General features: G+C 43.4%; 1 protein-coding gene, 1 long non-coding RNA gene and 29 other non-coding genes across 42 annotated transcripts in view; all 31 read right to left on the reverse strand.

The window, feature by feature from the left end:
• The window catches only part of itpr3 (inositol 1,4,5-trisphosphate receptor, type 3), an 87,946-nt gene that overhangs the window by 32,670 nt on the left and 33,298 nt on the right, over window positions 1-21,978 (reverse strand). For both annotated transcript variants that reach the window (XM_085147228.1, XM_085147227.1), the window contains exons 22-25: window positions 1,410-1,554; window positions 1,174-1,318; window positions 465-679; window positions 71-191 (exon numbers count right to left, since the gene is read on the reverse strand). In XM_085147228.1, the coding sequence (XP_085003354.1) occupies window positions 71-191; window positions 465-679; window positions 1,174-1,318; window positions 1,410-1,554 (626 nt within the window). The remainder of the gene's footprint in view (window positions 1-70; window positions 192-464; window positions 680-1,173; window positions 1,319-1,409; window positions 1,555-21,978) is intronic.
• Window positions 2,077-2,149, reverse strand: trnak-uuu (transfer RNA lysine (anticodon UUU)). Its single transcript has one exon. It is a non-coding gene; the product is annotated as a tRNA-Lys (tRNA).
• LOC146494049 (uncharacterized) lies at window positions 2,162-21,975 on the reverse strand. 11 transcript variants are annotated; one of them, XR_014871708.1, is made up of 3 exons: window positions 17,298-21,975; window positions 11,089-17,166; window positions 2,162-10,679 (listed from the first exon to the last, which is right to left on the reverse strand). It is a non-coding gene; the product is annotated as an uncharacterized LOC146494049 (long non-coding RNA). The 11 variants fall into 11 exon arrangements; XR_014871706.1 differs by having other exon boundaries at window positions 11,089-16,478; window positions 16,871-21,975; XR_014871707.1 differs by having other exon boundaries at window positions 11,089-11,485; window positions 12,252-21,975.
• trnak-uuu (transfer RNA lysine (anticodon UUU)) lies at window positions 2,949-3,021 on the reverse strand. The gene has a single exon. It is a non-coding gene; the product is annotated as a tRNA-Lys (tRNA).
• trnak-uuu (transfer RNA lysine (anticodon UUU)) lies at window positions 3,692-3,764 on the reverse strand. Its single transcript has one exon. It is a non-coding gene; the product is annotated as a tRNA-Lys (tRNA).
• On the reverse strand, window positions 4,093-4,165 carry trnak-uuu (transfer RNA lysine (anticodon UUU)). The gene has a single exon. It is a non-coding gene; the product is annotated as a tRNA-Lys (tRNA).
• On the reverse strand, window positions 4,836-4,908 carry trnak-uuu (transfer RNA lysine (anticodon UUU)). The gene has a single exon. It is a non-coding gene; the product is annotated as a tRNA-Lys (tRNA).
• On the reverse strand, window positions 5,602-5,674 carry trnak-uuu (transfer RNA lysine (anticodon UUU)). The gene has a single exon. It is a non-coding gene; the product is annotated as a tRNA-Lys (tRNA).
• On the reverse strand, window positions 6,010-6,082 carry trnak-uuu (transfer RNA lysine (anticodon UUU)). Its single transcript has one exon. It is a non-coding gene; the product is annotated as a tRNA-Lys (tRNA).
• Window positions 6,402-6,474, reverse strand: trnak-uuu (transfer RNA lysine (anticodon UUU)). Its single transcript has one exon. It is a non-coding gene; the product is annotated as a tRNA-Lys (tRNA).
• On the reverse strand, window positions 7,168-7,240 carry trnak-uuu (transfer RNA lysine (anticodon UUU)). The gene has a single exon. It is a non-coding gene; the product is annotated as a tRNA-Lys (tRNA).
• On the reverse strand, window positions 7,576-7,648 carry trnak-uuu (transfer RNA lysine (anticodon UUU)). The gene has a single exon. It is a non-coding gene; the product is annotated as a tRNA-Lys (tRNA).
• On the reverse strand, window positions 8,342-8,414 carry trnak-uuu (transfer RNA lysine (anticodon UUU)). The gene has a single exon. It is a non-coding gene; the product is annotated as a tRNA-Lys (tRNA).
• On the reverse strand, window positions 8,748-8,820 carry trnak-uuu (transfer RNA lysine (anticodon UUU)). Its single transcript has one exon. It is a non-coding gene; the product is annotated as a tRNA-Lys (tRNA).
• On the reverse strand, window positions 9,620-9,692 carry trnak-uuu (transfer RNA lysine (anticodon UUU)). The gene has a single exon. It is a non-coding gene; the product is annotated as a tRNA-Lys (tRNA).
• On the reverse strand, window positions 10,363-10,435 carry trnak-uuu (transfer RNA lysine (anticodon UUU)). Its single transcript has one exon. It is a non-coding gene; the product is annotated as a tRNA-Lys (tRNA).
• Window positions 10,764-10,836, reverse strand: trnak-uuu (transfer RNA lysine (anticodon UUU)). The gene has a single exon. It is a non-coding gene; the product is annotated as a tRNA-Lys (tRNA).
• On the reverse strand, window positions 11,508-11,580 carry trnak-uuu (transfer RNA lysine (anticodon UUU)). The gene has a single exon. It is a non-coding gene; the product is annotated as a tRNA-Lys (tRNA).
• Window positions 12,274-12,346, reverse strand: trnak-uuu (transfer RNA lysine (anticodon UUU)). The gene has a single exon. It is a non-coding gene; the product is annotated as a tRNA-Lys (tRNA).
• On the reverse strand, window positions 12,682-12,754 carry trnak-uuu (transfer RNA lysine (anticodon UUU)). Its single transcript has one exon. It is a non-coding gene; the product is annotated as a tRNA-Lys (tRNA).
• Window positions 13,074-13,146, reverse strand: trnak-uuu (transfer RNA lysine (anticodon UUU)). The gene has a single exon. It is a non-coding gene; the product is annotated as a tRNA-Lys (tRNA).
• Window positions 13,840-13,912, reverse strand: trnak-uuu (transfer RNA lysine (anticodon UUU)). The gene has a single exon. It is a non-coding gene; the product is annotated as a tRNA-Lys (tRNA).
• trnak-uuu (transfer RNA lysine (anticodon UUU)) lies at window positions 14,623-14,695 on the reverse strand. Its single transcript has one exon. It is a non-coding gene; the product is annotated as a tRNA-Lys (tRNA).
• On the reverse strand, window positions 15,015-15,087 carry trnak-uuu (transfer RNA lysine (anticodon UUU)). Its single transcript has one exon. It is a non-coding gene; the product is annotated as a tRNA-Lys (tRNA).
• Window positions 15,781-15,852, reverse strand: trnak-uuu (transfer RNA lysine (anticodon UUU)). Its single transcript has one exon. It is a non-coding gene; the product is annotated as a tRNA-Lys (tRNA).
• Window positions 16,563-16,635, reverse strand: trnak-uuu (transfer RNA lysine (anticodon UUU)). Its single transcript has one exon. It is a non-coding gene; the product is annotated as a tRNA-Lys (tRNA).
• On the reverse strand, window positions 17,421-17,493 carry trnak-uuu (transfer RNA lysine (anticodon UUU)). The gene has a single exon. It is a non-coding gene; the product is annotated as a tRNA-Lys (tRNA).
• trnak-uuu (transfer RNA lysine (anticodon UUU)) lies at window positions 18,187-18,259 on the reverse strand. Its single transcript has one exon. It is a non-coding gene; the product is annotated as a tRNA-Lys (tRNA).
• Window positions 19,305-19,377, reverse strand: trnak-uuu (transfer RNA lysine (anticodon UUU)). Its single transcript has one exon. It is a non-coding gene; the product is annotated as a tRNA-Lys (tRNA).
• trnak-uuu (transfer RNA lysine (anticodon UUU)) lies at window positions 19,713-19,785 on the reverse strand. The gene has a single exon. It is a non-coding gene; the product is annotated as a tRNA-Lys (tRNA).
• trnak-uuu (transfer RNA lysine (anticodon UUU)) lies at window positions 20,585-20,657 on the reverse strand. The gene has a single exon. It is a non-coding gene; the product is annotated as a tRNA-Lys (tRNA).

Raw genomic sequence — 21,978 nt, forward strand, 5'->3', positions numbered from 1 at the left:
TATATATAGTTTATGCATGTTAGAGTTAAAATGAATTGAATGAGTTTATTTGCACCAGCTGTGTTTCTACCTGCATGCTCCATATTAGTGGTAGCGTCAGCGTCAGCCATGGGATAAACGTCCACAAACTCCTTCTTAAATACAGACAGGAGGAAGGAGAGGCGGTAGTCCAGACGGACATTCAGGATGAACTGATGAAAAGGAAAGTGGAATTCAGTTACAATAACATAATTTTACATATAGGGTTTGAATGTCATTCTTATAACTTTGCTTACAAACTAAAGGTGTTTTGTGAGCAGGCCCTTTTGCGAAACACTGGTTGGGCAGTGTTTTATTTCTTGCAATGTTGTCTAATCGATATCTAATAAATTTCATTTTAAATATTGTACTGCATTGGATGGATGTACCTAAAAACAAAAAAGTGGCCACTGAGTGTAAAATGAGTTAAAATTATTGTATATTACCTGTAATATCTCCAGTATCTTCAGCTTAGTATCCATCACTGTCAAGTCCATGTTGTCGAGACTATCTTTACTGCCTCTTTGTCCTTCAAGCACAAGCGCTGGCCCCATTCCTGCCCCTCTGGAAACTGCACCTCCAAATATGGACTGTTTCCTGTTGAGGACCATGGTCGACATCATCTGACCCATCCCGTGTATAGAGCGCTTCACGTTCTTGCCTTAACAGAGAGAAGAAAAAAAGCATGTCAGTGTAATTAACCCGACAATATTCAAAATAAAGTCAATAACAGTTATACATGCACACAAAAAGACAAGGAACAACTGAGCTTTAGTGAGCTTTAACATTATAATAGATTAATAAGTTATCAAGGTATCAAAGATAAATGTTTGTTTTTGTTTGTTTCATTTGACTTTTAATGGACTTTCATTGGACTAAATAGAACAAGCGCATTCAGAGATCGGTGCGAACTTGACCTTGAACTGATTTTCACAACAATTACAGTTTGGGCTCTTGTTAGTATCTACTATCACACAAAATCTGAAGATGATATCTTAAAATTGTGGAATCTAAACTGCTAACAAACAGGCATACAAACAAACAGGACCCATTACAAGTAAGTAATTGAAGATAAAAACTAAAGTTAAACTTGGCAGCAAACCTGTTGTTGTTAAACAATTGAATGTCTTAGCTTGTTATGGTATTTTAAGTCACCTGATGCATCATCATTGAATACGAGACCAGCGTGTCCTGGATTGAGTCTGCAGTCAATGATGCCCAGCAGGGTCCTTGTGAGTCTGAGCAACTCAAAAAAACTGTAGAAGCCAAAGTAGATCAAATGTCTGGCCAAACTCACCACCTGAAGGAAGAAGGGAAATGGAAGAAGTAATAACAGACAGTAGTAGTAGAACTTTATAGTGAAGTTGTAAGACTAGGGAGCAGAACCAGACCTCATATGTGAGCTTGTTTTTCTCCTCGTCATGGAATGGCATGTCATCATTAAGGACGTTGTTAAGATACTCTTCCATGAAGGCCATAGTACTGGAGAAGCGGTTCTTCTTGTTGTCCCTGCTGTCGTCCATGTTAGAGTCATAACTAATGATGAAGAAAGAGAAACACCACAATCTTTGTAATAATGTTTTGTGGAAAAAGATCTGTTGTGAAAAAAGCAAGGCCCCAAAATACTTACTGGAACGTAAGATGAAAAGTATTACATTGAATTGAAGGACCTATGTAGATTCAATCTCATGACAGTGTTGGAAAATTGTCAGGAAACTCTTTATGACAATACTCAACTTTAAATAAGTGGTTCATGATCCTGTCTAAAATATATGTCGCCAAGAAAGAGGCACATATGTGGTATCCCTCTTTGTGTTGCACCTGCGGATTCCCTCTCACTTACTGTCAGAACGTTCCACAATCCTTTTGATAATTTGTGCCACGTAGAAAAGCAGCTATGACTACTGGGGACATTACCTATATTGGGATGAAGATGACTGTCAAGACTTTTGGAACACTGTCGAAACGCCTTTCAGATAATAAATAAGAGGATCAACTTTTCTGAAAGCAAGAAGTTGGTGACATTTGCACGTGAATCTTACAGGTGCAAACAAACAATGCCTGAACAGGGACTTGAACCCTGGACCATGACATTAAAAGTCTGATGCTCTACCGACTGAGCTATCCAGGCTCTGTCCATTAATTCAACTGTGACGCTAAACCCTGAGCACAAAGGCATCAAAACGGTCAGTTTAAAATGGCGTCACAACTACTCTACTCAACACCTTTCAAAAGTGAAGTAGCATAGTCATTATCAACCTTTCTGGAAACACAGGGTCACAACCCTGGGGACACTGTCTCTCACTTACTGTCAGCACGGATCATTTCCAGTCTTTTTGACCATTTGTGGCACATAGTAAAGCTGACTTGTGTCTTCAACCGAGCTCACTGGCCACGCTGTGCTCTCCAAGTTACAAAACGAAGATGCACGATGAAATGTCTGAAGCTCCTCCAACTGAGTTATCCCGGCCATGGCCAGAAATGTCTAGGCCAAGTCTACAGGCCAAACACCATATTTATGTGTAAACTACATTTCAGTGTTGGAACACTGTCGAAACGCCATTCAGATAATAAATAAGAGGATCGTTTTCACCTTTTCTGAAAGCAAGGAATTTGTGACATTAGCATGTCAATACGCTGCAATGTGAAGGAGCCTACTCTTGTGTGGTGTGTCACCTAAGCAATGGAATGAAAGCTGGGTTTTGGATACACTACAGTTTGTCAGGTAGGAACTCTGGAACTGATGACCACAGGGTCACTGTCTCTCACTTACTGTCAGCACGGATCATTTCCACAGTCTTTTTGACCATTTGTGGCACGTAGTAAAGCTGACTTGTGTCTTCAACCTAGCTGGACCAAGACCATGGTTTACACAAAGTCTCCACCAAATGTTAAGAAGTGTGCTTACCTTGGGGTGTAAACAGACACAACGCCTGAACAGGGACTTGAACCCTGGACCCTCAGATTAAAAGTCTGATGCTCTACCGACTGAGCTATCCAGGCTCTGTCAATTAGCTCAACTGTGACGCTAAACCATGAGCACAACGGCTTCAAAAAGGTCAGTTTAAAATGGCGTCACAACTACTCTACTCAAGACCTTTCAAAAGTGAAGTAGCATAGTCATTATCAACCTTTCTGAAAACACAGGGTCACAACCCTGGGGACACTGTGTCTCACTTACTGTCAGCACAGATCATTTCCACAGTCTTTTTGACCATTTGTGGCACGTAGTAAAGCTGACTTGCGTCTTCAACCGAGCTCACTGGCCACGCTGTGCTCTCCAAGTTACAAAAAGAAGATGTACGATGAAATGTCTGAAGCTCCTCCAACTGAGTTATCCCGGCCATGGCCAGAAATGTCTAGGCCAAATCTACAAGCCAAATACCATATTTATGTGTAAACTACATTTCAGTGTTGGAACACTGTCGAAACGCAATTCAGATAATAAATGAGAGGATCGTTTTCACCTTTTCTGAAAGCAAGGAATTTGTGACATTAGCATGTCAATACGCTGCAATGTGAAGGAGCCTACTCTTGTGTGGTGTGTCACCATTTGTGGCACGTAGTAAAGCTGACTTGTGTCTTCAACCTAGCTGGACCAAGACCATGGTTTACGCAAAGTCTCCACCAAATGTTAAGAAGTGTGCTTACCTTGGGGTGTAAACAGACACAACACCTGAACAGGGACTTGAACCCTGGACCCTCAGATTAAAAGTCTGATGCTCTACCGACTGAGCTATCCAGGCTCTGTCAATTAACTCAACTGTGACGCTAAAGCCTGAGCACAAGAGCTTCAAAAAGGTCAGTTTAAAATGGCGTCACAACTAGTCAACACCTTTCAAAAGGGAAGTAGCATAGTCATTATCAACCTTTCTGAAAACACAGGGTCACAACCCTGGGGACACTGTCTCTCACTTACTGTCAGCACGGATCATTTCCAGTCTTTTTGACCATTTGTGGCACGTAGTAAAGCTGACTTGTGTCTTCAACCTAGCTGGACCAAGACCATGGTTTACGCAAAGTCTCCACCAAATGTTAAGAAGTGTGCTTACCTTGGGGTGCAAACAGACAGAACGCCTGAACAGGGACTTGAACCCTGGACTCTCAGATTAAAAGTCTGATGCTCTACCGACTGAGCTATCCAGGCTCTGTCAATTAGCTCAACTGTGACGCTAAAGCCTGAGCACAAGGGCTTCAAAAAGGTCAGTTTAAAATGGCGTCACAACTACTCTACTCAACACCTTTCAAAAGTGAAGTAGCATAGTCATTATCAACCTTTCTGAAAACACAGGGTCACATCCCTGGGGACACTGTCTCTCACTTACTGTCAGCACGGATCATTTCCACAGTCTTTTTGACCATTTGTGGCACGTAGTAAAGCTGACTTGTGTCTTCAACCGAGCTCACTGGCCACGCTGTGCTCTCCAAGTTACAAAACGAAGATGCACGATGAAATGTCTGAAGCTCCTCCAACTGAGTTATCCCGGCCATGGCCAGAAATGTCTAGGCCAAATCTACAGGCCAAACACCATATTTATGTGTAAACTACATTTCAGTGTTGGAACACTGTCGAAACGCAATTCAGATAATAAATGAGAGGATCGTTTTCACCTTTTCTGAAAGCAAGGAATTTGTGACATTAGCATGTCAATACGCTGCAATGTGAAGGAGCCTACTCTTGTGTGGTGTGTCACCATTTGTGGCACGTAGTAAAGCTGACTTGTGTCTTCAACCTAACTGGACCAAGACCATGGTTTACACAAAGTCTCCACCAAATGTTAAGAAGTGTGCTTACCTTGGGGTGTAAACAGACAGAACGCCTGAACAGGGACTTGAACCCTGGAACCTCAGATTAAAAGTCTGATGCTCTACCGACTGAGCTATCCAGGCTCTGTCTATTAATTCAACGGTGACGCTAAAGCCTGAGCACAAGGGCTTCAAAAAGGTCAGTTTAAAATGGCGTCACAACTACTCTACTCAAGACCTTTCAAAAGTGAAGTAGCATAGTCATTATCAACCTTTCTGAAAACACAGGGTCACAACCCTGGGGACACTGTCTCTCACTTACTGTCAGCACGGATCATTTCCACAGTCTTTTTGACCATTTGTGGCACGTAGTAAAGCTGACTTGTGTCTTCAACCTAGCTCACTGGCCACGCTGTGCTCTCCAAGTTACAAAAAGAAGATGCACGATGAAATGTCTGAAGCTCCTCCAACTGAGTTATCCCAGCCATTGCCAGAAATGTCTAGGCCAAGTCTACAGGCCAAACACCATATTTATGTGTAAACTACATTTCAGTGTTGGAACACTGTCGAAACGCCATTCAGATAATAAATAAGAGGACCTTTTACACCTTTTCTGAAAGCAAGGAATTTGTGACATTAGCATGTCAATACGCTGCAATGTGAAGGTGCCTACTCTTGTGTGGTGTGTCACCTAAGCAATGGAAAGAAAGATGGGTTTTGGATACACAACAGTTTGTCAGGTAGGAACTCTGGAACTGATGACCAAGACCATGGTTTAAGCAAAGTCTCCACCAAATGTTAAGAAGTGTGCTTACCTTGGGGTGTAAACAGACACAACGCCTGAACAGGGACTTGAACCCTGGACCCTCAGATTAAAAGTCTGATGCTCTACCGACTGAGCTATCCAGGCTCTGTCTATTAATTCAACGGTGACGCTAAAGCCTGAGCACAAGGGCTTCAAAAAGGTCAGTTTAAAATGGCGTCACAACTACTCTACTCAAGACCTTTCAAAAGTGAAGTAGCATAGTCATTATCAACCTTTCTGAAAACACAGGGTCACAACCCTGGGGACACTGTCTCTCACTTAGTGTCAGCACGGATCACTTCCACAGTCTTTTTGACCATTTGTGGCACGTAGTAAAGCTTACTTGTGTCTTCAACCTAGCTGGACCAAGACCATGGTTTACGCAAAGTCTCCACCAAATGTTAAGAAGTGTGCTTACCTTGGGGTGCAAACAGACAGAACGCCTGAACAGGGACTTGAACCCTGGACTCTCAGATTAAAAGTCTGATGCTCTACCGACTGAGCTATCCAGGCTCTGTCAATTAGCTCAACTGTGACGCTAAACCCTGAGCACAAGGGCTTCAAAAAGGTCAGTTTAAAATGGCGTCACAACTACTCTACTCAAGACCTTTCAGAAGTGAAGTAGCATAGTCATTATCAACCTTTCTGAAAACACAGGGTCACTGTCTCTCACTTACTGTCAGCACGGATCATTTCCAGTCTTTTTGACCATTTGTGGCACGTAGTAAAGCTGACTTGTGTTTTCAACCTAGCTGGACCAAGACCATGGTTTACACAAAGTCTCCACCAAATGTTAAGAAGTGTGCTTACCTTGGGGTGTAAACAGACACAACGCCTGAACAGGGACTTGAACCCTGGACTCTCAGATTAAAAGTCTGATGCTCTACCGACTGAGCTATTCAGGCTCTGTCAACTAGCTCAACTGTGACGCTAAACCCTGAGCACAAGGGCTTCAAAAAGGTCAGTTTAAAATGGCGTCACAACTACTCTTCTCACCATCTTTCAAAAGTGAAGTAGCAAAGTCATTATCAACCTTTCTGGAAACACAGGGTCACATCCCTGGGGACACTGTCTCTCACTTACTGTCAGCACGGATCATTTCCACAGTCTTTTTGAACATTTGTGCCACGTAGTAAAGCTGACTTGTGTCTTCAACCTAGCTCACTGGCCACGCTGTGCTCTCCAAGTTACAAAAAGAAGATGCACGATGAAATGTCTGAAGCTCCTCCAACTGAGTTATCCCAGCCATTGCCAGAAATGTCTAGGCCAAGTCTACAGGCCAAACACCATATTTATGTGTAAACTACATTTCAGTGTTGGAACACTGTCGAAACGCCATTCAGATAATAAATAAGAGGACCTTTTACACCTTTTCTGAAAGCAAGGAATTTGTGACATTAGCATGTCAATACGCTGCAATGTGAAGGTGCCTACTCTTGTGTGGTGTGTCACCTAAGCAATGGAATGAAAGATGGGTTTTGGATACACAACAGTTTGTCAGGTAGGAACTCTGGAACTGATGACCAAGACCATGGTTTAAGCAAAGTCTCCACCAAATGTTAAGAACTGTGCTTACCTTGGGGTGCAAACAGACAGAACGCCTGAACAGGGACTTGAACCCTGGACTCTCAGATTAAAAGTCTGATGCTCTACCGACTGAGCTATCCAGGCTCTGTCTATTAATTCAACGGTGACGCTAAAGCCTGAGCACAAGGGCTTCAAAAAGGTCAGTTTAAAATGGCGTCACAACTACTCTACTCAAGACCTTTCAAAAGTGAAGTAGCATAGTCATTATCAACCTTTCTGAAAACACAGGGTCACAACCCTGGGGACACTGTCTCTCACTTACTGTCAGCACGGATCATTTCCACAGTCTTTTTGACCATTTGTGGCACGTAGTAAAGCTGACTTGTGTCTTCAACCTAGCTGGACCAAGACCATGGTTTACACAAAGTCTCCACCAAATGTTAAGAAGTGTGCTTACCTTGGGGTGTAAACAGACACAACGCCTGAACAGGGACTTGAACCCTGGACTCTCAGATTAAAAGTCTGATGCTCTACCGACTGAGCTATTCAGGCTCTGTCAACTAGCTCAACTGTGACGCTAAACCCTGAGCACAAGGGCTTCAAAAAGGTCAGTTTAAAATGGCGTCACAACTACTCTTCTCACCATCTTTCAAAAGTGAAGTAGCAAAGTCATTATCAACCTTTCTGGAAACACAGGGTCACATCCCTGGGGACACTGTCTCTCACTTACTGTCAGCACGGATCATTTCCACAGTCTTTTTGAACATTTGTGCCACGTAGTAAAGCTGACTTGTGTCTTCAACCTAGCTCACTGGCCACGCTGTGCTCTCCAAGTTACAAAAAGAAGATGCACGATGAAATGTCTGAAGCTCCTCCAACTGAGTTATCCCAGCCATGGCCAGAAATGTCTAGGCCAAGTCTACAGGCCAAACACCATATTTATGTGTAAACTACATTTCAGTGTTGGAACACTGTCGAAACGCCATTCAGATAATAAATGAGAGGACCTTTTACACCTTTTCTGAAAGCAAGGAATTTGTGACATTAGCATGTCAATACGCTGCAATGTGAAGGTGCCTACTCTTGTGTGGTGTGTCACCTAAGCAATGGAATGAAAGATGGGTTTTGGATACACAACAGTTTGTCAGGTAGGAACTCTGGAACTGATGACCAAGACCATGGTTTAAGCAAAGTCTCCACCAAATGTTAAGAAGTGTGCTTACCTTGGGGTGCAAACAGACGGAATGCCTGAACAGGGACTTGAACCCTGGACTCTCAGATTAAAAGTCTGATGCTCTACCGACTGAGCTATCCAGGCTCTGTCAATTAGCTCAACTGTGACGCTAAAGCCTGAGCACAAGGGCTTCAAAATGGTCAGTTTAAAATGGCGTCACAACTACTCTACTCAAGACCTTTCAAAAGTGAAGTAGCATAGTCATTATCAACCTTTCTGAAAAGACAGGGTCACAACCCTGGGGACACTGTCTCTCACTTACTGTCAGCACGGATCATTTCCAGTCTTTTTGACCATTTGTGGCACATAGTAAAGCTGACTTGTGTCTTCAACCTAGCTGGACCAAGACCATGGTTTACACAAAGTCTACACCAAATGTTAAGAAGTGTGCTTACCTTGGGGTGTAAACAGACACAACGCCTGAACAGGGACTTGAACCCTGGACCCTCAGATTAAAAGTCTGATGCTCTACCGACTGAGCTATCCAGGCTCTGTCAATTAGCTCAACTGTGACGCTAAAGCCTGAGCACAAGGGCTTCAAAAAGGTCAGTTTAAAATGGCGTCACAACTACTCTACTCAACACCTTTCAAAAGTGAAGTAGCATAGTCATTATCAACCTTTCTGGAAACACAGGGTCACAACCCTGGGGACACTGTCTCTCACTTACTGTCAGCACGGATCATTTCCAGTCTTTTTGACCATTTGTGGCACGTAGTAAAGCTGACTTGTGTCTTCAACCGAGCTCACTGGCCACGCTGTGCTCTCCAAGTTACAAAACGAAGATGCACGATGAAATGTCTGAAGCTCCTCCAACTGAGTTATCCCGGCCATTGCCAGAAATGTCTAGGCCAAGTCTACAGGCCAAACACCATATTTATGTGTAAACTACATTTCAGTGTTGGAACACTGTCGAAACGCCATTCAGATAATAAATAAGAGGATCGTTTTCACCTTTTCTGAAAGCAAGGAATTTGTGACATTAGCATGTCAATACGCTGCAATGTGAAGGAGCCTACTCTTGTGTGGTGTGTCACCTAAGCAATGGAATGAAAGCTGGGTTTTGGATACACTACAGTTTGTCAGGTAGGAACTCTGGAACTGATGACCACAGGGTCACAGTCTCTCACTTACTGTCAGCACGGATCATTTCCACAGTCTTTTTGACCATTTGTGGCACGTAGTAAAGCTGACTTGTGTCTTCAACCTAGCTGGACCAAGACCATGGTTTACACAAAGTCTCCACCAAATGTTAAGAAGTGTGCTTACCTTGGGGTGTAAACAGACACAACGCCTGAACAGGGACTTGAACCCTGGACCCTCAGATTAAAAGTCTGATGCTCTACCGACTGAGCTATCCAGGGTCTGTCAATTAGCTCAACTGTGACGCTAAACCATGAGCACAACGGCTTCAAAAAGGTCAGTTTAAAATGGCGTCACAACTACTCTACTCAAGACCTTTCAAAAGTGAAGTAGCATAGTCATTATCAACCTTTCTGAAAACACAGGGTCACAACCCTGGGGACACTGTGTCTCACTTACTGTCAGCACGGATCATTTCCACAGTCTTTTTGACCATTTGAGGCACGTAGTAAAGCTGACTTGCGTCTTCAACCGAGCTCACTGGCCACGCTGTGCTCTCCAAGTTACAAAAAGAAGATGTACGATGAAATGTCTGAAGCTCCTCCAACTGAGTTATCCCGGCCATTGCCAGAAATGTCTAGGCCAAATCTACAAGCCAAATACCATATTTATGTGTAAACTACATTTCAGTGTTGGAACACTGTCGAAACGCAATTCAGATAATAAATGAGAGGATCGTTTTCACCTTTTCTGAAAGCAAGGAATTTGTGACATTAGCATGTCAATACGCTGCAATGTGAAGGAGCCTACTCTTGTGTGGTGTGTCACCATTTGTGGCACGTAGTAAAGCTGACTTGTGTCTTCAACCTAGCTGGACCAAGACCATGGTTTACGCAAAGTCTCCACCAAATGTTAAGAAGTGTGCTTACCTTGGGGTGTAAACAGACACAACACCTGAACAGGGACTTGAACCCTGGACCCTCAGATTAAAAGTCTGATGCTCTACCGACTGAGCTATCCAGGCTCTGTCAATTAACTCAACTGTGACGCTAAAGCCTGAGCACAAGGGCTTCAAAAAGGTCAGTTTAAAATGGCGTCACAACTAGTCAACACCTTTCAAAAGGGAAGTAGCATAGTCATTATCAACCTTTCTGAAAACACAGGGTCACAACCCTGGGGACACTGTCTCTCACTTACTGTCAGCACGGATCATTTCCAGTCTTTTTGACCATTTGTGGCACGTAGTAAAGCTGACTTGTGTCTTCAACCTAGCTGGACCAAGACCATGGTTTACGCAAAGTCTCCACCAAATGTTAAGAAGTGTGCTTACCTTGGGGTGCAAACAGACAGAACGCCTGAACAGGGACTTGAACCCTGGACTCTCAGATTAAAAGTCTGATGCTCTACCGACTGAGCTATCCAGGCTCTGTCAATTAGCTCAACTGTGACGCTAAAGCCTGAGCACAAGGGCTTCAAAAAGGTCAGTTTAAAATGGCGTCACAACTACTCTACTCAACACCTTTCAAAAGTGAAGTAGCATAGTCATTATCAACCTTTCTGAAAACACAGGGTCACAACCCTGGGGACACTGTCTCTCACTTACTGTCAGCACGGATCATTTCCACAGTCTTTTTGACCATTTGTGGCACGTAGTAAAGCTGACTTGTGTCTTCAAACCGAGCTCACTGGCCACGCTGTGCTCTCCAAGTTACAAAACGAAGATGCACGATGAAATGTCTGAAGCTCCTCCAACTGAGTTATCCCGGCCATGGCCAGAAATGTCTAGGCCAAATCTACAGGCCAAATACCATATTTATGTGTAAACTACATTTCAGTGTTGGAACACTGTCGAAACGCAATTCAGATAATAAATGAGAGGATCGTTTTCACCTTTTCTGAAAGCAAGGAATTTGTGACATTAGCATGTCAATACGCTGCAATGTGAAGGAGCCTACTCTTGTGTGGTGTGTCACCATTTGTGGCACGTAGTAAAGCTGACTTGTGTCTTCAACCTAGCTGGACCAAGACCATGGTTTACACAAAGTCTCCACCAAATGTTAAGAAGTGTGCTTACCTTGGGGTGCAAACAGACAGAACGCCTGAACAGGGACTTGAACCCTGGAACCTCAGATTAAAAGTCTGATGCTCTACCGACTGAGCTATCCAGGCTCTGTCTATTAATTCAACGGTGACGCTAAAGCCTGAGCACAAGGGCTTCAAAAAGGTCAGTTTAAAATGGCGTCACAACTACTCTACTCAAGACCTTTCAAAAGTGAAGTAGCATAGTCATTATCAACCTTTCTGAAAACACAGGGTCACAACCCTGGGGACACTGTCTCTCACTTACTGTCAGCACGGATCATTTCCACAGTCTTTTTGACCATTTGTGGCACGTAGTAAAGCTGACTTGTGTCTTCAACCTAGCTCACTGGCCACGCTGTGCTCTCCAAGTTACAAAAAGAAGATGCACGATGAAATGTCTGAAGCTCCTCCAACTGAGTTATCCCAGCCATTGCCAGAAATGTCTAGGCCAAGTCTACAGGCCAAACACCATATTTATGTGTAAACTACATTTCAGTGTTGGAACACTGTCGAAACGCCATTCAGATAATAAATAAGAGGACCTTTTACACCTTTTCTGAAAGCAAGGAATTTGTGACATTAGCATGTCAATACGCTGCAATGTGAAGGAGCCTACTCTTGTGTGGTGTGTCACCTAAGCAATGGAAAGAAAGATGGGTTTTGGATACACAACAGTTTGTCAGGTAGGAACTCTGGAACTGATGACCAAGACCATGGTTTAAGCAAAGTCTCCACCAAATGTTAAGAAGTGTGCTTACCTTGGGGTGTAAACAGACACAACGCCTGAACAGGGACTTGAACCCTGGACCCTCAGATTAAAAGTCTGATGCTCTACCGACTGAGCTATCCAGGCTCTGTCTATTAATTCAACGGTGACGCTAAAGCCTGAGCACAAGGGCTTCAAAAAGGTCAGTTTAAAATGGCGTCACAACTACTCTACTCAACACCTTTCAAAAGTGAAGTAGCATAGTCATTATCAACCTTTCTGAAAACACAGGGTCACAACCCTGGGGACACTGTCTCTCACTTAGTGTCAGCACGGATCACTTCCACAGTCTTTTTGACCATTTGTGGCACGTAGTAAAGCTTACTTGTGTCTTCAACCTAGCTGGACCAAGACCATGGTTTACGCAAAGTCTCCACCAAATGTTAAGAAGTGTGCTTACCTTGGGGTGCAAACAGACAGAACGCCTGAACAGGGACTTGAACCCTGGACTCTCAGATTAAAAGTCTGATGCTCTACCGACTGAGCTATCCAGGCTCTGTCAATTAGCTCAACTGTGACGCTAAACCCTGAGCACAAGGGCTTCAAAAAGGTCAGTTTAAAATGGCGTCACAACTACTCTACTCAAGACCTTTCAGAAGTGAAGTAGCATAGTCATTATCAACCTTTCTGAAAACACAGGGTCACTGTCTCTCACTTACTGTCAGCACGGATCATTTCCAGTCTTTTTGACCATTTGTGGCACGTAGTAAAGCTGACTTGTGTTTTCAACCTAGCTGGACCAAGACCATGGTTTACACAAAGTCTCCACCAAATGTTAAGAAGTGTGCTTACCTTGGGGTGTAAACAGACACAACGCCTGAACAGGGACTTGAACCCTGGACTCTCAGATTAAAAGTCTGATGCTCTACCGACTGAGCTATTCAGGCTCTGTCAACTAGCTCAACTGTGACGCTAAACCCTGAGCACAAGGGCTTCAAAAAGGTCAGTTTAAAATGGCGTCACAACTACTCTTCTCACCATCTTTCAAAAGTGAAGTAGCAAAGTCATTATCAACCTTTCTGGAAACACAGGGTCACATCCCTGGGGACACTGTCTCTCACTTACTGTCAGCACGGATCATTTCCACAGTCTTTTTGAACATTTGTGCCACGTAGTAAAGCTGACTTGTGTCTTCAACCTAGCTCACTGGCCACGCTGTGCTCTCCAAGTTACAAAAAGAAGATGCACGATGAAATGTCTGAAGCTCCTCCAACTGAGTTATCCCAGCCATTGCCAGAAATGTCTAGGCCAAGTCTACAGGCCAAACACCATATTTATGTGTAAACTACATTTCAGTGTTGGAACACTGTCGAAACGCCATTCAGATAATAAATAAGAGGACCTTTTACACCTTTTCTGAAAGCAAGGAATTTGTGACATTAGCATGTCAATACGCTGCAATGTGAAGGTGCCTACTCTTGTGTGGTGTGTCACCTAAGCAATGGAATGAAAGATGGGTTTTGGATACACAACAGTTTGTCAGGTAGGAACTCTGGAACTGATGACCAAGACCATGGTTTAAGCAAAGTCTCCACCAAATGTTAAGAAGTGTGCTTACCTTGGGGTGCAAACAGACGGAACGCCTGAACAGGGACTTGAACCCTGGACTCTCAGATTAAAAGTCTGATGCTCTACCGACTGAGCTATCCAGGCTCTGTCAATTAGCTCAACTGTGACGCTAAAGCCTGAGCACAAGGGCTTCAAAATGGTCAGTTTAAAATGGCGTCACAACTACTCTACTCAAGACCTTTCAAAAGTGAAGTAGCATAGTCATTATCAACCTTTCTGAAAACACAGGGTCACTGTCTCTCACTTACTGTCAGCACGGATCATTTCCAGTCTTTTTGACCATTTGTGGCACGTAGTAAAGCTGACTTGTGTTTTCAACCTAGCTGGACCAAGACCATGGTTTACACAAAGTCTCCACCAAATGTTAAGAAGTGTGCTTACCTTGGGGTGCAAACAGACACTTGAACCCTGGACTCTCAGATTAAAAGTCTGATGCTCTACCGACTGAGCTATCCAGGCTCTGTCAATTAATTCAACTGTGACGCTAAAGCCTGAGCACAAGGGCTTCAAAAAGGTCAGTTTAAAATGGCGTCACAACTACTCTACTCAACACCTTTCAAAAGTGAAGTAGCATAGTCATTATCAACCTTTCTGAAAACACAGGGTCACAACCCTGGGGACACTGTCTCTCACTTAGTGTCAGCACGGATCACTTCCACAGTCTTTTTGACCATTTGTGGCACGTAGTAAAGCTTACTTGTGTCTTCAACCTAGCTGGACCAAGACCATGGTTTACGCAAAGTCTCCACCAAATGTTAAGAAGTGTGCTTACCTTGGGGTGCAAACAGACAGAACGCCTGAACAGGGACTTGAACCCTGGACTCTCAGATTAAAAGTCTGATGCTCTACCGACTGAGCTATCCAGGCTCTGTCAATTAGCTCAACTGTGACGCTAAACCCTGAGCACAAGGGCTTCAAAAAGGTCAGTTTAAAATGGCGTCACAACTACTCTACTCAAGACCTTTCAAAAGTGAAGTAGCATAGTCATTATCAACCTTTCTGAAAACACAGGGTCACTGTCTCTCACTTACTGTCAGCACGGATCATTTCCAGTCTTTTTGACCATTTGTGGCACGTAGTAAAGCTGACTTGTGTTTTCAACCTAGCTGGACCAAGACCATGGTTTACACAAAGTCTCCACTAAATGTTAAGAAGTGTGCTTACCTTGGGGTGTAAACAGACACAACGCCTGAACAGGGACTTGAACCCTGGACTCTCAGATTAAAAGTCTGATGCTCTACCGACTGAGCTATTCAGGCTCTGTCAACTAGCTCAACTGTGACGCTAAACCCTGAGCACAAGGGCTTCAAAAAGGTCAGTTTAAAATGGCGTCACAACTACTCTTCTCACCATCTTTCAAAAGTGAAGTAGCAAAGTCATTATCAACCTTTCTGGAAACACAGGGTCACATCCCTGGGGACACTGTCTCTCACTTACTGTCAGCACGGATCATTTCCACAGTCTTTTTGAACATTTGTGCCACGTAGTAAAGCTGACTTGTGTCTTCAACCTAGCTCACTGGCCACGCTGTGCTCTCCAAGTTACAAAAAGAAGATGCACGATGAAATGTCTGAAGCTCCTCCAACTGAGTTATCCCAGCCATTGCCAGAAATGTCTAGGCCAAGTCTACAGGCCAAACACCATATTTATGTGTAAACTACATTTCAGTGTTGGAACACTGTCGAAACGCCATTCAGATAATAAATAAGAGGACCTTTTACACCTTTTCTGAAAGCAAGGAATTTGTGACATTAGCATGTCAATACGCTGCAATGTGAAGGTGCCTACTCTTGTGTGGTGTGTCACCTAAGCAATGGAATGAAAGATGGGTTTTGGATACACAACAGTTTGTCAGGTAGGAACTCTGGAACTGATGACCAAGACCATGGTTTAAGCAAAGTCTCCACCAAATGTTAAGAAGTGTGCTTACCTTGGGGTGCAAACAGACGGAACGCCTGAACAGGGACTTGAACCCTGGACTCTCAGATTAAAAGTCTGATGCTCTACCGACTGAGCTAATTGGCTCTGTCAATTAGCTCAACTGTGACGCTAAAGCCTGAGCACAAGGGCTTCAAAATGGTCAGTTTAAAATGGCGTCACAACTACTCTACTCAAGACCTTTCAAAAGTGAAGTAGCATAGTCATTATCAACCTTTCTGAAAACACAGGGTCACTGTCTCTCACTTACTGTCAGCACGGATCATTTCCAGTCTTTTTGACCATTTGTGGCACGTAGTAAAGCTTACTTGTGTTTTCAACCTAGCTGGACCAAGACCATGGTTTACACAAAGTCTCCACCAAATGTTAAGAAGTGTGCTTACCTTGGGGTGCAAACAGACACTTGAACCCTGGACTCTCAGATTAAAAGTCTGATGCTCTACCGACTGAGCTATCCAGGCTCTGTCAATTAATTCAACTGTGACGCTAAAGCCTGAGCACAAGGGCTTCAAAAAGGTCAGTTTAAAATGGCGTCACAACTACTCTACTCAACACCTTTCAAAAGTGAAGTAGCATAGTCATTATCAACCTTTCTGAAAACACAGGGTCACAACCCTGGGGATACTGTCTCTCACTTAGTGTCAGCACGGATCACTTCCACAGTCTTTTTGACCATTTGTGGCACGTAGTAAAGCTTACTTGTGTCTTCAACCTAGCTGGACCAAGACCATGGTTTACGCAAAGTCTCCACCAAATGTTAAGAAGTGTGCTTACCTTGGGGTGCAAACAGACAGAACGCCTGAACAGGGACTTGAACCCTGGACTCTCAGATTAAAAGTCTGATGCTCTACCGACTGAGCTATCCAGGCTCTGTCAATTAGCTCAACTGTGACGCTAAACCCTGAGCACAAGGGCTTCAAAAAGGTCAGTTTAAAATGGCGTCACAACTACTCTACTCAAGACCTTTCAAAAGTGAAGTAGCATAGTCATTATCAACCTTTCTGAAAACACAGGGTCACTGTCTCTCACTTACTGTCAGCACGGATCATTTCCAGTCTTTTTGACCATTTGTGGCACGTAGTAAAGCTGACTTGTGTCTTCAACCGAGCTCACTGGCCACGCTGTGCTCTCCAAGTTACAAAACGAAGATGCACGATGAAATGTCTGAAGCTCCTCCAACTGAGTTATCCCGGCCATGGCCAGAAATGTCTAGGCCAAATCTACAAGCCAAATACCATATTTATGTGTAAACTACATTTCAGTGTTGGAACACTGTCGAAACGCCATTCAGATAATAAATAAGAGGATCGTTTTCACCTTTTCTGAAAGCAAGGAATTTGTGACATTAGCATGTCAATACGCTGCAATGTGAAGGAGCCTACTCTTGTGTGGTGTGTCACCTAAGCAATGGAATGAAAGCTGGGTTTTGGATACACTACAGTTTGTCAGGTAGGAACTCTGGAACTGATGACCACAGGGTCACAGTCTCTCACTTACTGTCAGCACGGATCATTTCCACAGTCTTTTTGACCATTTGTGGCACGTAGTAAAGCTGACTTGTGTCTTCAACCTAGCTGGACCAAGACCATGGTTTACACAAAGTCTCCACCAAATGTTAAGAAGTGTGCTTACCTTGGGGTGTAAACAGACACAACGCCTGAACAGGGACTTGAACCCTGGACCCTCAGATTAAAAGTCTGATGCTCTACCGACTGAGCTATCCAGGGTCTGTCAATTAGCTCAACTGTGACGCTAAACCATGAGCACAACGGCTTCAAAAAGGTCAGTTTAAAATGGCGTCACAACTACTCTACTCAAGACCTTTCAAAAGTGAAGTAGCATAGTCATTATCAACCTTTCTGAAAACACAGGGTCACAACCCTGGGGACACTGTGTCTCACTTACTGTCAGCACAGATCATTTCCACAGTCTTTTTGACCATTTGAGGCACGTAGTAAAGCTGACTTGCGTCTTCAACCGAGCTCACTGGCCACGCTGTGCTCTCCAAGTTACAAAAAGAAGATGTACGATGAAATGTCTGAAGCTCCTCCAACTGAGTTATCCCGGCCATTGCCAGAAATGTCTAGGCCAAATCTACAAGCCAAATACCATATTTATGTGTAAACTACATTTCAGTGTTGGAACACTGTCGAAACGCAATTCAGATAATAAATGAGAGGATCGTTTTCACCTTTTCTGAAAGCAAGGAATTTGTGACATTAGCATGTCAATACGCTGCAATGTGAAGGTGCCTACTCTTGTGTGGTGTGTCACCTAAGCAATGGAAAGAAAGATGGGTTTTGGATACACAACAGTTTGTCAGGTAGGAACTCTGGAACTGATGACCAAGACCATGGTTTAAGCAAAGTCTCCACCAAATGTTAAGAAGTGTGCTTACCTTGGGGTGTAAACAGACACAACGCCTGAACAGGGACTTGGACCCTGGACCCTCAGATTAAAAGTCTGATGCTCTACCGACTGAGCTATCCAGGCTCTGTCTATTAATTCAACGGTGACGCTAAAGCCTGAGCACAAGGGCTTCAAAAAGGTCAGTTTAAAATGGCGTCACAACTACTCTACTCAAGACCTTTCAAAAGTGAAGTAGCATAGTCATTATCAACCTTTCTGAAAACACAGGGTCACTGTCTCTCACTTACTGTCAGCACGGATCATTTCCAGTCTTTTTGACCATTTGTGGCACGTAGTAAAGCTGACTTGTGTTTTCAACCTAGCTGGACCAAGACCATGGTTTACACAAAGTCTCCACCAAATGTTAAGAAGTGTGCTTGCCTTGGGGTGCAAACAGACACTTGAACCCTGGACTCTCAGATTAAAAGTCTGATGCTCTACCGACTGAGCTATCCAGGCTCTGTCAATTAATTCAACTGTGACGCTAAAGCCTGAGCACAAGGGCTTCAAAAAGGTCAGTTTAAAATGGCGTCACAACTACTCTACTCAACACCTTTCAAAAGTGAAGTAGCATAGTCATTATCAACCTTTCTGAAAACACAGGGTCACAACCCTGGGGACACTGTCTCTCACTTACTGTCAGCACGGATCATTTCCACAGTCTTTTTGACCATTTGTGGCACGTAGTAAAGCTGACTTGTGTCTTCAACCGAGCTCACTGGCCACGCTGTGCTCTCCAAGTTACAAAACGAAGATGCACGATGAAATGTCTGAAGCTCCTCCAACTGAGTTATCCCGGCCATGGCCAGAAATGTCTAGGCCAAATCTACAGGCCAAATACCATATTTATGTGTAAACTACATTTCAGTGTTGGAACACTGTCGAAACGCAATTCAGATAATAAATGAGAGGATCGTTTTCACCTTTTCTGAAAGCAAGGAATTTGTGACATTAGCATGTCAATACGCTGCAATGTCAAGGAGCCTACTCTTGTGTGGTGTGTCACCATTTGTGGCACGTAGTAAAGCTGACTTGTGTCTTCAACCTAGCTGGACCAAGACCATGGTTTACACAAAGTCTCCACCAAATGTCAAGAAGTGTGCTTACCTTGGGGTGCAAACAGACAGAACGCCTGAACAGGGACTTGAACCCTGGACTCTCAGATTAAAAGTCTGATGCTCTACCGACTGAGCTATCCAGGCTCTGTCTATTAATTCAACGGTGACGCTAAAGCCTGAGCACAAGGGCTTCAAAAAGGTCAGTTTAAAATGGCGTCACAACTACTCTACTCAAGACCTTTCAAAAGTGAAGTAGCATAGTCATTATCAACCTTTCTGAAAACACAGGGTCACAACCCTGGGGACACTGTCTCTCACTTACTGTCAGCACGGATCATTTCCACAGTCTTTTTGACCATTTGTGGCACGTAGTAAAGCTGACTTGTGTTTTCAACCTAGCTGGACCAAGACCATGGTTTACACAAAGTCTCCACCAAATGTTAAGAAGTGTGCTTACCTTGGGGTGTAAACAGACACAACGCCTGAACAGGGACTTGAACCCTGGACTCTCAGATTAAAAGTCTGATGCTCTACCGACTGAGCTATCCAGGCTCTGTCAATTAATTCAACTGTGACGCTAAAGCCTGAGCACAAGGGCTTCAAAAAGGTCAGTTTAAAATGGCGTCACAACTACTCTTCTCACCATCTTTCAAAAGTGAAGTAGCAAAGTCATTATCAACCTTTCTGGAAACACAGGGTCACATCCCTGGGGACACTGTCTCTCACTTACTGTCAGCACGGATCATTTCCACAGTCTTTTTGACCATTTGTGGCACGTAGTAAAGCTGACTTGTGTCTTCAACCTAGCTCACTGGCCACGCTGTGCTCTCCAAGTTACAAAAAGAAGATGCACGATGAAATGTCTGAAGCTCCTCCAACTGAGTTATCCCAGCCATTGCCAGAAATGTCTAGGCCAAGTCTACAGGCCAAACACCATATTTATGTGTAAACTACATTTCAGTGTTGGAACACTGTCGAAACGCCATTCAGATAATAAATAAGAGGACCTTTTACACCTTTTCTGAAAGCAAGGAATTTGTGACATTAGCATGTCAATACGCTGCAATGTGAAGGTGCCTACTCTTGTGTGGTGTGTCACCTAAGCAATGGAATGAAAGATGGGTTTTGGATACACAACAGTTTGTCAGGTAGGAACTCTGGAACTGATAACCACAGGGTCACAGTCTCTCACTTACTGTCAGCACGGATCATTTCCAGTCTTTTTGACCATTTGTGGTACGTAGTAAAGCTGATTTGTGTCTTCAACCTGGCTGGAACAAGACCATGGTTTACGCAAAGTCTCCACTAAATGTTAAGAAGTGTGCTTACCTTGGGGTGCAAACAGACACAACGCCTGAACAGGGACTTGAACCCTGGACCCTCAGATTAAAAGTCTGATGCTCTACCGACTGAGCTATCCAGGCTCTGTCAATTAATTCAACTGTGACGCTAAAGCCTGAGCACAAGAGCTTCAAAAAGGTCAGTTTAAAATGCTGTCACAAATATTCGACTGAACACCTTTCAAAAGTGAATTAGCATAGTCATTATCAACCTTTCTGAAAACACAGGGTCACAAAGACGCCAAAGTAGGAGATGAAGCATCACCAAATACGTATCCAAACCAACCTCCTTCCAAGCCAAAGACTAGAAAATATGGTGAAACATATGTTTCCTTTGGCTTCACCTGCACAAGTGCCAAGGTAGGTCTCTTCAACAGAATTAGTTTTCCTTATGCAGGGAGTACGCTCTGGGCCCTCCAAATCACAGAGATACAGTATCCCACATTTTTAATTTTTAAAACACTTCTTGTAACGACTAACTACTCCTGACATTTTAGAGATGTTAGTTATTCATACAGTAAAGTTACAGCGAAATACAAATAGTATCAGGCTGACCCTACGTAAATATTTCCCCTGGTTCTAATCACAGACTAACAGTATCCCACAGTTGTTAATGCTTTTAAACCCATTTTGCACAGAGATATTTTGCACACTATTGATAGCAATGTTGAATATTATTAAACAAGAAAAACAACTACACATAAAATAATCACACCTTGACGCCTCTGCCTTTCTAAATGGAGAGACAGTAACTATGTGTGTGTATGTAAGCGTAAGTGTAAAAAGTGAAGATGGTAAGATTAACAGTATTTTGTCTCTATCTGCCATTGTAAAAATTCATCTCATGTAAACAATAACGTGGTGCACAGCGTGACGTGAAAAAAGGCACATATCTTTGACGTTGCGTGACGAACTCTGTATTCCTCGTCCACACGTAAACGCAAAAACTGAGTTTTAAAAAATCTCTGTTTTCGGTGATTTGAAACGCCGTTTACGTGTGAACAAAAGCCCCAAATGCATAGAAACAGCTGCGTTTTTAAAAATACCCGTGTAGGTGTGGACGTAGCGTAAAAGAGTTAGTAGTGCATTTTATTACTACCAGTAATTTATTGCAGTTCACTTTTATTCGTTTAATTGTTTGAGGCGTGTATAAACCGCAATGGAGTTTGAAAACAAAACATGGGTGTGTGTGGTTGGAGGACGTGTTTGTGCGGGGTGGGGGGGGGGGGTTGTGCTGCTTTATGTTTAAACCACATCTTATAAAAACTATAATTTCCTTAACAGCGTTTTGTATTTTTGTTCCCTTCCTCTTTCTGAGTCAGAGTGAATCAAAGCACAAAGCTACCACAAGACAGCCCTATCACAACTTCTCCAGAAACGTATTACTGCTTTACTAAAATCGTCT

This window comes from Neolamprologus multifasciatus, chromosome 20 (genome assembly GCF_963576455.1).
Source record: "Neolamprologus multifasciatus chromosome 20, fNeoMul1.2, whole genome shotgun sequence".
Lineage (NCBI taxonomy): Eukaryota > Metazoa > Chordata > Actinopteri > Cichliformes > Cichlidae > Neolamprologus > Neolamprologus multifasciatus.